General features: G+C 31.2%; 1 protein-coding gene across 1 annotated transcript in view; it reads right to left on the bottom strand.

The window, feature by feature from the left end:
* The window catches only part of Smp_159510 (hypothetical protein), a gene marked incomplete at its 5' end in the record, with an annotated part of 28005 nt that overhangs the window by 4367 nt on the left and 8279 nt on the right, over positions 1-15359 (bottom strand). The window contains 3 exons of the mRNA XM_018788488.1: positions 4982-5573; positions 6376-6705; positions 14525-15330. Of these exons, the coding sequence (XP_018654025.1) occupies positions 4982-5573; positions 6376-6705; positions 14525-15330 (1728 nt within the window). The remainder of the gene's footprint in view (positions 1-4981; positions 5574-6375; positions 6706-14524; positions 15331-15359) is intronic.

A 15359-nucleotide genomic window follows, 5' to 3' on the forward strand; every position in this document is an offset into this window, starting at 1 on the left:
ACTATATCCTTCAAAATTATTTGCTTGCTATTTTATTTAATGAATGATTATATCAAATAACTAGTTCAAATGGTATAATATTTACTCTAATCACTATGAGTACTTAGTGTAAATTTGATTACACATTTGGTTAACGGATTGCTAAATATTCATAGCACTCTTTATGGTACGATAGTTTCATATTAAGAATAAAAGTATCTTCAGCTAGTTGTTAAATTTTATATACATAAATTGATACATCCTAAATGTTGATGCTGTAACAGAAACGAACAGTTCCTAAAGGTGGATACAGAGACATGTAACTGTAATAATATAATTGATATTTAATATTACATACAATAAAAAAATGTGAATCAGAATACTTTACTTTGCAGTTTAAAAAGAAAATTAAAATAAATTTCATAAATGATTGGAGTTTAAGCAAACAATAATATTTTTATGGTGTAAATCAAATGATCTATTGTGTAGACGTAAAACACATTGAAATTTTCTTAGAATAAACATGTTTCATTTCATTAAGAAGTATTCCATTATTATAATTGTATAGTATCTCAGTTGGTAACTAAGTTATCAATTGAATTAACAAAATATAATCATTATAAGTTTACTGTTTCTTAATGAGAGAGAAAATAAAACTTTATAATCACATGATAGTTGAGAGATATATTTTTTTCTATTTTTGATTAGATTTACGCACGCATAAACTGAACATATACATTGCCAACAAAAATAATTCTTTTAGGTAACGTCTCAGAATAAAAGGAATTCATCCAGGTCATGGATCCTTTCTAGTTACTTACATCCTAGAAGCGATAATAATAGTAATAATTCAATATCAGAGTACATTATATATATATATATATTCACCGAGCAATGCTAAGTTGTATTTGCTCATTTCTGTAACTGTTTGACTTGTCTTACTGGTCTGCCGCATTGTCCAAACATTCCATGTACGTATATTAAACGTTGCTCTGGTTTTTAGAAGGGGTATCGGTCTCTTGACTTCCAAAAAGTATCCGCTTCCATTGTGAGGCATCATAATTCTTCCTTCAACTCAAAGGTTAGCGTTTAAATGCTTTAATTTGTCTATTCTGGTTAGTGTTTTTTAGCAAGGTTGTTTCCTACGAGATGGGTTTGTTGACCCCATGCCTAATTCTCCTTTTTACCCGTTTCGAGGACTGGCAGTAACCCTAGAAGAGCTACGGGTGGGGTTATCCATTGATGATAGTTCGACGGAATTTTAATCAGTTGGGATTTGTGTGTCGTGTTAGGATTACTTTGTTATAGCCATTATGTTGCAAGTCTTTTTTATAGAATAGATAGAATGTGGTTAGCAGTGAGAAGTAGAACTCGCGTTTTTATCAATTTGATAATGCTTTGGATTATAACAGATACAGAATAAAGTGAATTAAAATCCATAGTAACCAGCTAAAGGGATAACGCTTAATGCTTTGAAGCCTAAGGTACTGAGTCGGAATAGCAGAGTGAATATAAACTCTGGGATCCAGGTTCATCCAGCGAGTGACTAATAAATCAGAACGTACATGCCGTATTCCAGTCCTAATCACATCCCACTCATTCTTTAAAAGTAAGTTAAATGAATTATTAATGTTGTAATCAATAAGTAGTGCGGAGAAATCAGTGTGCTAACACAAGAGTGATTAAAATCACTTGTAACCAAAGTGATCTGTGTTAATTTAAGTCACTTTTAGCGCATTTCTGAAGTTTCTCTGAGATTGATACATTAGATGTGCGATAGCACAGATCAGATCTACGTTTATAAATGTTAGGAACTTCGAGCTAAGAATATCAAATAACTCTGTGTTACAGTCATTGATGTCCTAAGAGTACTGGTGCTTGGTAACAGTATTTTGTAATTATACATGAATACAGTAAAGTATAGTTAGCTACAACATATATCTCATGTCATGTGTAGTATTATTAATGCGAAGCAGTGACTATGATGACTTATCCAATTTTCGATAATGTAATGAGAAGACGAAGATTATCAGAACTATGTGATATATTAGCGCAATACATTTCGAACAATCTGATCACACATATACTTGTTAAGAACATTTATATATAAAAATAAAAGGTCAACTAGACTGGAAATAGGGGTAAGAATAGACAAGGATAATAGTGATAAAATAATGTGAAAACAATTTGACACCTAATCACTCTGGATAATAAGCATATATTACCAGGGTAGGTTTAAAGAGAGAACAAACTGTTTTTGAATACACAAAGGGGGTTTGAATTTTCGTATGGCTAAGGCTTCAATAAACCTTAGTATACCCCCTTTTACACTTTTAAACAACCCAACAAAAGCCGAGTTCATCACATATAACTTTCAGATGCTACAAAGATAGATTTCTCACTCTGTAGATCTTCGTCAAAATATGGAAATGATAGAACTTAACTCGTACCTAAGTAAGTAATGCATTTTAAGGAGATACAACATGATCTTCCAATGAACTGACTACTTTTTTTATTTACTGAAATTATTTTCACTATAACCTGTTTGATTTCTATAAACTTTACTCACCGAATAAATAATACAGTAATCTTTTACTTAGTGAACCGATACTACCTTATATAATATGTAGTCACCTAATTTATTTGATTAGAAATTACTTGGTTCAATATTAAGGTTTTTTTTCTTAGCAAATAATATATCGTCTCATTGTTTCATTGTGAGTTTTGTTTTGATGTATAACTGTTATTTAGGCCAAAAGTACCTACCTTATATATGTATATTTTATCAAATTACTAATGGAATGCAACGACATATTGATTTGAGTAAATTCCATTATTTCCTTTCATCTTAATTAATTAATCAATAAGTCATCAGGAAATTGTTTCACCTACTGATTAGAAAATCATACGAGTCATTGTGTTTCTTAAATTCATTAATTGTTTCATAAGAAAAGTAACTAGATATTAATATAAAAAGTCATCATTACTGTTTTGTATTTAATTCACTAATCATACATAAATTTATTTACTGAAATCAAAATTACATTGATATTGTAACAGTTAAACGTCATCACTTGGCTACCTATGTTATATTTAGCTGAATGAAATAAATTTTATAATAGTGTTGTTAAGGTATAATTGTCTATATAATTATACCTCTCAAATCTTCTGTCTTTTATTCACTTCTCTAAATGAGCTTAATTTCATATCATTTCATCTAAAGTTAACCGAAAAATGTCCTTAAGAAACTATGCATTAATGAATAATAAAAAAATGGAAAGTTTTAGGCTAGAAGTTTAGTAGTTAAATTACCAAGAATTTAGTTATGATTAAGTAATTATTCCTCGAAAATCACAATAAATGATTTTGCTTGAAGTGATCATGGTATCAGTCTTTGTTGAACAAATACAATTTCAATCCCTTTTGTTTCAAAGTTTGAATTTAGAGACTTCAGAAAGTACCCTGACAATGAGTTCCATTATTTTGAATTTGTGTAATTCCTTTTTCATATATAAAGTTTCTCCGGTAAATACGCAATAATTTGTGTCTTTTAAGGATTTGATAGTATAAACAAATTTTTCCTTTAATGAGTCAAATTTCTTTAACGTAAATGTGAAACTACAGAGTACTGAGCATAAATAAACGGAGATTATTCATTTTTGTGGGATTGAAAGTGAAGTATTTAAAACCGATCATCGGTGGATAATCCTTTCATTTTGGTCTCAGACACCTCAACGAAGCACACTAAACATCTTGGCAGAGACCAAATCCTTAGCCCTTACTGATCACATAGACTATAACAAATTTAAACTGAGATCAAATGGTCGGTATCTTTGGGTTTGGTTGATTTGTGATATAACACTACAATTAACATGTGTTATTGATATTTGTTTCAGCTAAAACAATACAAAGTGGTCAGATTAAAATTAATTGATTTCGTCAAAGTTTAAGTTAGTTCTTTTGTATTCGAATAAATCGCTTTTTGTATTTTTAAGTGATATGTTGTATGATAGTAGATTGTGAATCGCCATTGAGCGAAGTCAATTTTTTTACATTTAAAGACACTATTAATATTGTGAGCTCTCATCTGTTGATGAATTCTGTTCTAGATTTCACGGTGCGTGATCTGATTGGAATCGTGACAATAAGTTATTTAGTTTAACGTAGTTTTCTATCGTGTTCGCTGAAAATTATGTATGTGGATACCAAAGGTATAATATAGTAGTCTAATACCCTTATTTCGAGTGTATTAACCTTGTGCTCAGATTGTGTTTTATTGTGTCAAACAACGATTAATCATGTAATTGTTCATTTATCACTATTAAGATTAGATTTTTCCAAAAATGTTCCACACTTTGAGTAACAATTTCTGGGCTTTTAGGAGTTCCGCTGGTGTATACTCAAAAGTTTTGCTAGAATTGATTTTATCTGTTAGTATTTCAAGTTTAAGATCAATGACACAGATTGTTAGGAGAATCGTAAATAACCTTTTCTATTCATGCATGTCGATTTGTCAAAGAAACAGATGAAAATAATGCTAATTAAATCTTTTCCTATTGACTTGTTGGGTCAGTCACAAGCGATACAGAACCTGATATTGATGTCCATCGATTAGTGCAACCATATTTTTCGTCAATATAGCAAGAAAAGTAACTTAAACGATACAGATAAAAAGTCATGAATGTAATGATATCGATTAAATTAGAGGTCTAAACGTAAGAAATATAATTCTGAAGGAACAAATATGATCAGGAAAGCAAAGTAGAAAAACTGAAATTAAACTCAGGTTTTAGGAAAAGACAAGAAATAAATAAAACCAAATAGATTTCCGGCAGTGATACTCTGTGTTTTAATCTATAGTTTGTAGTTGTCATACAAATGTTAGTTTTAAACTTCGGGACTATAGTTAAACCACCATCTAACATTCAGTGACTGATGGAGTGATAGTGCAGCATAAAACTCAGTCTAGTGTTTTTTCATCATAAAAACTAAACATTCTTACTTTTGTTATTGACAGAAGACTGATTAAACACTTCTGGTTTAACTGGAATCGGTTGTAAAGTTGATAAGGCTTTGAGCTTGTTTCCTTGGTGACACAATTGTTGTGCTATTATCGGTGATTTTGTTTGTTGTTGGTGTTTGTAATCGCCTTCAGATTGAAGAAATTCAGTTAGACGTTGTGTGACATCATGTATTTGTGTGTAGGTCGCAGATTGCAATTTAGGTCCAAATAATTTTTTAACAACTGGAGTAGTGCCTAGTTTAAATGTAGACGGTGTAACACACTTTGGTGATAAATTTGCTACATTATCATAATCACAACTGTCAGAATCATTTACAAGTTTATCTGGCTGTTTGAAAACAGTTGGTTGATTTCTAATATTAATGCTGAACTGATTTTTCGTGGGACTTTTATTGGTACTACATTTAGTTTCTTCTGAATATCCATTATGTAGACGAAACCAACAAGCTTTCGGATTATTAGTAACATTTTGATTTGTGATAGGATTAGGAGTAATTGAATTTTTCTCAAATTTCATTAAATCTTCTTGTTTATTTACTTCAGATTGTGTAGTTTCAAATTCATAAGCAGACTAAAAGTGAGAACCAATAATAGTAGCAATAGTAATAAAATCGTGATTTCAACACTTCACAATTAAAATACACTGACAATAGGAAAGCATAAAAGGGAAGGTTATAAATTATTCAAGAGGCGTGATGCATTTCTGACCAGTACAGTGAATCTGTGCTTTAGAAGCTTTTGATTTCGATGATAAATATTGATATGTAGATGATAACTAGATTCAAAATTACTGAGCTGCTATTCCACAGGACAAATGTTATGACTAAGTGGCTCAAAACATTATGATTCTAAACACTGAATAGAAAGTTTAAGACCTATCTTACCTAATTTGATCTAAAAACATGTATTGTACAGTGACAGCGAGAGCTTGAACATATGGTTCCTTTTATTTCCCACGATTTAGAAGACATTTATTTATTAAGTAGTCATAAAAATGTTTGGTTTAAACAACTGAAAGTGACATTTCTTATAACTTTCAAAAGACGATGTCTTTTAATGCTTCAATTTGACAGGAAGAAGAATTATGCCATATATCTAAAAGAAAGCAAAACGAAGTTCTAATAAATTTCAAAACTTAAAACTTTAGAGTTCTGATGAAAAATAATCAACATTTTATCTGAAAGTCATTAGTTTAGCAATAAATACTGATTATTTAGGTGTCAGCTCACGATGAAAATAACCTTAAAATTGAGACCAAGGTCTAAATGCTATATTAGTGAAATTGTTATCTCTATTTATTCGTACACGTATTAGTAATGATTCAAACCGAGAAAACACCAAGAATAGTACATCACTAGTATTTAGTAGCTTACATTAATCATCCTTGGATCAGAAGAATTCAAACCTATTGCAGAAGATTCACAAACACGTGGTCGGCGTTGAAGAAGTCGGGCAGGTGTAGTATTTAGTGGTGCAGAGGATTGTGAATGCTGTTTCTGTTGGATGCTGATAATTAACTTGGAACTTTCAGTTTTTTGCTTATTGTCTTCTTTGTTCCATAGAGACTCTTTCGTGATACCCTGGGTTGTTGGTTGTGGAACAAGTGTAGTACAGTTTTCAGTGTCGGATGCATGATCACGTTGACGACCGGTTTCTATAACTGTTGTTATTGTTGAAGATGGCGACGGTGATAAAGGAGTTGTCTAAAATTTACAAACAAGTTAGATCCATATAATAATGCAGTATTAGTCATTATAATCTGTTAGTTATAAGGACTGTCTAGTTTTCATTTTAGGTTCTTATTAATAACCAATTTTTTCGTTTACATGAATTGCGAGACTACTGAAAAAGTGACTCAGTTTCTTGATCAACCCTGATCTAAGACATAATAAAGGCAATATATTCACATAACGGTTCAAATGTAGATTAATGTATCTGTTTACTAATAATGATTAGTAAACTGTAAGCATATATTATGATGCGTTTACGAATATGAAAATCTAACACTAATGTTTATTGTCAGACCTCAACTAAAATCAAGAATAATACAATGGATGAACATTGAATAATGTCATTAATGAACGTGAATCTCATAGATTTTTGCTTTTTGTCACTCTGACACTCTCTAGTTAATAGTAAATAATCAACATTCTTTTGAAAGACAAGCCTTACAAATTAAAACTGCTCGCTTCTGGTGTCTGCTTGGTGCTAGATATTTGTTCGTTTGCAGAGCATTTTACTGACGAATGGTTAACTGTCGTTAACATGGAACATAAATTAGGTATTTAAAGGAGTGAATGGATGCCACTATTTTTACAAAAGGCGTAATGGGGGCTGTTTTATGCATTAATGTATTCAACATCGGTAATAGCTACTACTAATAAGGTATATAGTTGAGATAAAATACCGATCACCTTCATATATATTTTATAGGGATTAGAGCTTGAACAACTCAATCTTTAGTTTCAAGTCAGTAAATGTGAATTGAGGTATTTTATCAAAATATTTTATGACTTTAATGACTCTTCAACACAAAAATATTTCATACATAAGGTGACTGAGACGATAATTGTGATATTAGAACTGAATCAAAACATATTTACACTGTTTTCTGACCAAAATGTGGTTCAGAACAGTGATTAGATAGTTAGCAAGATGCTCTTTAGTTTGCTTCTTTATTTTTTGTGTCAACCAGCAAAAATGGTCAACATTTCTTACTTTTATAAAAGTTATGAACTCATTATAAAATATTTACGTTACTCTCCGCCAAAATCTGTTAATATACAATTTTTTAAATTGTTATTTATGTTTTAAAACAGCGACATTTATCGACAAGTATTTCAATGTAAACGCATAAATTTATATCTACAAAATAAGAGATTTAACAGGAGCTGATGACCATTCGGGGTGCTAAGACTGTCTTTGTTATTTGAACTTAGAAGTTTATATAAATCACATAAAAGGAAAAAAATTATACACTGAATTAATGAATGCTGTTTTACTTCGAAAGTAAACTTTTAAGTAAATAAGGATGGAGATAAAGACAAATCTAACTTCATAAAGGTGAATTAGCAATCTAGCGATAGATTAAACGATAACTATACGAGTACATACAAATGATATGTCCCAAACTAAAATAAAACAATTCTTTTGTGCTTCTCAACTTTTAAAACTTCTCTATATGATATCCAACTACGCTCAATATTGCTTTCATTTAAACAGCTAGACAAAACCACCTGGGTAAATATGGATAGTGGATAGCATAAATTGTCTTTTAAGTATGATGGAATAGTCCTATAAGTCTTGGATGATAGAGAAGGAAAACAAACGAATAGCTGCTCGTTTCATCAGAAAATTATCCTTACTTAGCACTATATTCTGCAAAGGATATTTCACCAGCCAAAAAACAGAAATAAGGGTTCATATTAGTCCATCAGAAATCTTGAACTATGTGGGACAAATCTGGCGAATGTTGGTGAATGGCTAGATCCAAAACAAATAAGGATATTTCTGAGAATGAAACTGCATTGTAAATTGAAAATACTAGTTCAGAAAACGATTTTATTAGGAATCTGGATAGTGAGTAAAACGTTGAGAAAATCTACAAACTTGTTTGGAATTTTGAAACCCTTTCCTGTCAATCAATTTGTAATTAAGTTTTTATGAAGTTAGTGACTCTAAGCTTTACATTGGTTACATTCTTGATAGTACATATTTCGCTTCAATGGGGTAAAGAAAAGAGATCAGATCCAGTTGTTGATAAATGAGTTTGAATCCTTGTAAAAATAGTTGTGGCAAATGTCAATCATTTAAAATCTTACTGAGTAAACTTTATTACTAATATGTATCAACTGTTTACTCGTTTTCTCTAGTCATTTATTCACCCAACAATTTAGGGATATCTATTCTAAACTCGATTAACCATTGGCAAATAGTAAAACAGTTTTATCTGACCAACTTTATCAAGAGCTATACAATAATCTAATAAGTATATGAAAAATATTTTATTCGATGCCAATATGGCAAAAATTGGTCATTACTAATTATTAAATAAATGTTTTTAAGTTAACATATTCATGAAAGCTTATTTAAACTCATTTACTGGTCAATTGATTAGTTACCAAAAACAAAGAAATAGTAAATATCTATCATAGTTTCCGTAATCTGTATCTAGTTCTCTTTTCTAAACAAGAATACCAAATTAATTATTATGATTGTCACAAAGAATAATGGTGAATTAGTAATGGGAAACATTCATCTAAAATAATTATTAATATATTAACTCAAACTACATTTTTTACTAGTTAATCAAAGAAACAGCAGGTATAACTAATAAATCATTAATACATTAAAGCAAGAATTTTCAAGGCTAAATACCATTTTGAAAAAAGATAAATTTGACTAACAAATATTTCTAAAAAGTGGATAGACTACAAAGTAATTTATCGAAAGTCACACTTGGAAGTTAGATAAGCATAAATTTTGAGGGTATGGGTGAGATAGTTATGACTAATAAAATACCACTTAAATTTATTGATCAGTACCACATGATCAAAATAACACCATAATCTAATTATTATTGAAGCGTTTAGTGTATTTATTTAAGTCGGGATCGGTATTTATTCGCTTAGTTCATTTTATCAAAACTATTAATACTATTGATCTTAATGAAATTAATCGGTTTGTAAACATTCATTAATTTGTGAAAGCTTCACTTAGAAGAAATAAGTTATGACAAGTATAAATTTTGGTTCAGTAACTATGTTTAAATTTTGATCATACACTGCTCAAATTTGTTAATTAGAATATCTGAAGGTGTCCATTGATTGGTATTTTTGTATACATGTACAATGATGAATAAATAATCCCAATTATTGACTTTGGAGTCACCTAAGCTAAGTCCTGCCTATCAAGCAAACACGACTAAAATATTAATCGGGTTTCAATTTATTTTTTATCATCAAGTATATAATAATTAACACTTCTTCACATATGCGTTTCATCTTGATCTCTTTTCAATCTAAATGAATTCAATTTCTACGAAACAAATAATTGGTTACATAATAAATAGATTCCATAACATAAAGCTGGTAACTGGCTGGTTTCTGATATGATATTTACTGAAGTCGTACAATTATCTGTTTATTAGTTTAATAAATATAATACTCTATTAGAAAGTAGATCGGTATGTCACTACAGTGTCAGCAAAAAGCCAGCAGTAAAGATACGTTACGTAGCTGTCTAAGAGGTGATGAAAAATGTAAAGAATTTTGTGTGATAAGTACGTGACATAAATGTCGACTCGGTGAACATGAAGAGGCAAGTATGACAATAAAAACTTTGAGGTAGTGATAATAAATGCAATATGAAAAGGGAGTAATGGAAATTAATTATCAAGTATGAAAAATTAGAAGAATGTTTGGACGGCCATACAATGACTGATCATACTACTTTCATAAACAAAGTTCGAGCTGGAGTTAATTTTAAGGGTTCACGTGCGAGACCGGAGGTCCTGGGTTTGAATCCCACGTGCAGGATTGTAGATACGTACTACTGAGGAGTCCCATACTGGAACGAAACGGCCGTCCAGTGCTTCTTGGTTTTCAAGGGTAGTATAACATTGATCGGTTCATGATCTCAATTAAAAATCAACAATCTTCACAGTCCTATACTGATAAAACCTTTGTAATCCACAAGTTTCTGATTCGTATACCTTTTATACTCATTTGCTTGACTGTGTGGATGCGTATTCTTGATGGGATATAAATGAGAGTTATGTGAATGGTGTTCCGAAATAAATCTTTTGATTTACATACTCTCCCGTCTTAATTGATGATCAGGGTTATTCCTGGGGAATTGTTTAGAATGCTATTGCTTTCTTGGGCTAATACAGAACGCTTTACAATAGCACGTTAGCTTGTAGTTACACGGTGATGTGGCTCAAAGAGGAAGCCTGTCCATAACACGTTCAAACTTTATTCAAAAGAGTGAAAACACATTTAAGATACAGAAAGTGGAAAAATACTTGGTGATTATGTTTCCGAAGAACAACAATCCTCGTAATTTCATCAAGAGACATGAAACTCATTACCGAAAATGAAATCAGACATGGAAACTAACGAACGGACCAACCTACCATACAAAATGGACATCGAAAATCAGAACAAGATTCTCGAAGCTGCTTGAAATAAGTGCAGTACAAAAGCCAAAAGATCACTCAGATATTATAAAATCAAAGGGTGAAATGTGATATAGAGAGCCAATCAGAAATAGCCCAGTGCGAAGATCAATAGATGGCAACCAGAAATGACTGAAAGGACAAGTGCATTGATTAGTTAGTAAATGAGTCAGTTTCCTAAGGATAGAGTGGTATCCATATTAATAAGTATTTGCGCGTTTTATTCGGTAGACCAACACACTTTCCTACTCAAGTAGTCAGCTGGGGGGTTAACGCGTAGCATACCATGTATCAGTACCAAATTTTGGACACCACCCGTCACAAAATGGTAAAAAAGAAAAGCTGAATGTCATTTACAAAATATACTGTTTCAAATAAGCAAAACGTTTCATCGAACAAAGTGAGCGTACTCTTCATTTCCGTATGAATGGAAATCAACTAGTTAGAAAGCCCCATGATACATCTTCACTTATTTAATGCACTTTGACAGTTATACACATACATTTGATTGGGGAAATGTTGAGATTTCGCACAGCGAATACAAAATACCAGAAGATCTTTTTGAAATGGTCATTCAAGTCAATCAGCAATCAACTAGCAAATCGAAATCGACTCTATTAACCGAATAATTGGAAAAGTTCTGTACAAATATAGGATCAGGTCAAATGCGGGAGACAATCAGTATACGATCAACAACAAGTTAAAGGTCAACAATGCCCAATCAAGATCGAGTCATTCAAATGAGAGGAAATTCAAATAGCTCATATATACCTGGAGTTCGTATGATGGTGTTCAGAAGAACAACAGAAAATTCCAGTTAAAAAAATACCACCTAAATAATCTACTTGAGCTACCTATCCTCTCCAACAAATCAAAGATAGGATCGTGCGAAAGTCGGAAACATCTCTGTTCGACAGGGATATTCACTATCATACATCAAATACAGTGGAATAAATTAATGAATATGGATGTAGCTCTCAAAGCGATAATTAATTGCACATATAACAGGTCACTACATAAACACTTCTAGGATTTGTTTTATTTGCCATGGATATGTTCGATACCTTTTATATTAGATGGTTGAAGACGATTAATAGAAAAACAAGGAAATAATTTTTGAACTTATCGTCACTTATTAATTTGGAAACTCCAACTTCTTGGCGCAAATAAGCGAATTTTTAAGTTTTTGAATGATAACTAATGTTTCATGTTCTGTTATTCAAGGCTGAAGAAGCTGTCAACCAAATGTTCCAACATATCTGGACATTAGATTTAGTAGTAGCTCAGAATGATCATTTTGGTTAGTGCCTTGTTCTGTGAGCTGGATGGCTTATTAACGAATCTGTGATTGTAGTTTTGGACGACATTTAATGTACTTATTTACCATGAGGGACGACAGTCGAAGCCTAACGGTTTAACTGAACATAATGAAATTAAAAAAACCATTATTTCATGTAATTTCTGCCCATCAATATCGTTTATCAAAGAAAAACATGGTATGAATAAATTATCACTTTCATGGATTTATGAAAAGGCCGTACTAATAGGAATCCTTTCAATCAATTCTAACTGTATTGTTCAAATTCTTATTCTACAATATAAAACCGATAATCACTCAAAAATTCTTTTAAATAAATTAGCTAATACCATGTGATGAAAACACTATAGTGGTGGTAAGTTTACTAAAATAAATCCAAATAATTTATCCCTTGTCTCTGATCAGTTTAGTCTAAACGTAACTCATCAAAGAATAATATTTTCAACTTCAAAGTAATATCAGCAACCTTTATACTAGATAAAGACATTAGTTCTTAGAAAGAATTCGTACTAATTAAATGAAGAGGAAAAAAAACAAAAGGAAGATAAATAAGTGAACGCTGAATACAATATGTATATGCATGTTTATTATATTGAAAAACATAGTGTAACAAAAAAATGTTTGTTTCAATATAATTCTCATGAACATGTACACACAAATAATCTGTTCTTATCATTGAAATATGAAGTTAGATTTGTAAACTTACACTAATAATTTATTAATTTGAACGTTTAATCACCTAAATAATTTATCTAGAATTATAAAAATGCCAAGTAAGTAACCAAGAGGTTAATTATTCAATACACTCAAAAATGAATTTAAAAAGAATCCACCTCAATACTTTATAAACACTAAAAACGGTATATATGTACATATATATAGTGAGTCGCTTTATCACAAATGAAGAACATCTGGAAGTCAAAACAATTGTTAACCAACACCAAGATCATAATTTTCAATACAAATGTCAAGACAGTTCTACTGTACGGGGTGGAAACCTGGAGAATCACGAAAGCTATCATCCAGAGAATACAAGTATTTATTAACAGTTGTCTACGCAATACACTTCAGATCCATTGATTATACACTATCAGCAACAACCCACTGTGGGAGAGAAAAAACCAGATTCCAGTGGATGAAGAAATCAGGAAGAAGCGCTGGAAGTAGACAAAACACGCATGGAAGAAAGCACCCAACTGAGTCACAAGGCAAGCCCTTACATGGAATCCTGAAGGCCGAAGAAGAATAGGAAGACCGAAGAACACATTACGAAGAGAAATGGAGACAGACATGAGAAGAATGAACAAAAAACGGGATAGAACTAAAAAGGAAGGCCTAGGACAGAGTGGGTTGGAGAATGCTGGTCGGCTACTTACGCTCCATTAGGAGTAACAGGTGTAAGTAAGTAAGTTAAGGGAGTAACTTTAAAGTAAGATGAATTTACTTTACAAAACATAATTTTCAACTTCCTCATTAAAAATTGTTCAGTAATGTTTAAATCTATTATTATCATTCTACGCTTACTTATATTTGTCAAGAATTTCCTTATTACTTTTATTTAGTAGGATCTACTGGGCAATAATTTTGTAGATAGTTCTATTGTTTCGATATAATTTGGCTGTACATTACTATATCCTGCATAAAAATTGGCCAGAGTAAAATAGAAACACAAAACGGAGTAATTTTTTCTTACTGAAAGATTCCTACTATTTATCTGTGATTAGTTAAGCCGCTCACGTGAGGCTGTTTATAGATCGATTGAATTTAGTTTTAAGAACAGAACAATGAAAAATCTTAACTACCTCATAATGTAATGTTTCACACTGTACAGGTCTAGTAAGATTGAAGAACCCTGATAGTAACTATTATTATGTTAAATTATAATTACATTCAAAAAGTTCAACTTCTAGTTTCTAAGTTAGAATGCGAAAGAAGTTTCTGGTTTTATAAAATAACTACAGGTATTATATACATCGATTAAATGTCAATTATCTTTTTAACTCAAAGTCAGCAACTGCTTACTTACTGGTGTATCGTTTCCCATGAGAGATAAATCTATCCCCTCATAATCCGAAGCATACGTAGTCTGATATTGAATTTGAGAACTTTTATTAATATTGCTACTATTATTCTGGTACTCATGTAATAAAATATTGTTTTTGTTCTCTATACCTGACTGCCTTACCGAATCATATGTCTGTTCATTGTTTGGTAAACTTGTACTGTGCAGATTGCGGATAAGATAGTGTGTTCGGTTAGTTTCCAATGTGTCAGTTTTATTAGACAGAGAATGATTTTGAGGACCAGACAGGAATATGTTATGGTTATTCGATGGCGGGTTGAATCGATATGTATTCTGAGGACTTAGTGTGGTTGAGTTCTCATGTTGATATCCATTAAATGGATGAGTAAATAAACGATTTAACGAAAAGTTATTTGTTAGTAACTGTTGTCGAGGGATTAAAAAGTCATCATGCAGTTTAGGTCGACCAATTAACAGATCAGCATAACCTTGTACTTTATTTATTCTACTGGAATTTATTCGTGTTGTAGGATATGTTTTATCAATTGAGGTAACGTTCATTTTACCATTTGATTTTATTAATTCATAGTCAAGAGTTGAATACTCGTTCGTCTGTTCATTCGAACTTTCTAAAGTATATTCATTTTTCGGCATTATGTTCCAATTGGTTGGTTCATCAATTTTTACATAATTTGTCTTTTCTGTATCATATATGTTTGTTGAATTTCTATTGACCGGTTTTGGCAGTTGATTAGGCATCATTCCGATACTAATTGATATGAAGTTTGAACCGACCGAAGTTGTTGGACCTTAAAGCAAGAATGTACATAATAGTATT

Source organism: Schistosoma mansoni, chromosome W, assembly GCF_000237925.1.
Source record: "Schistosoma mansoni strain Puerto Rico chromosome W, complete genome".
NCBI classification, from domain to species: Eukaryota; Metazoa; Platyhelminthes; class Trematoda; order Strigeidida; family Schistosomatidae; genus Schistosoma; species Schistosoma mansoni.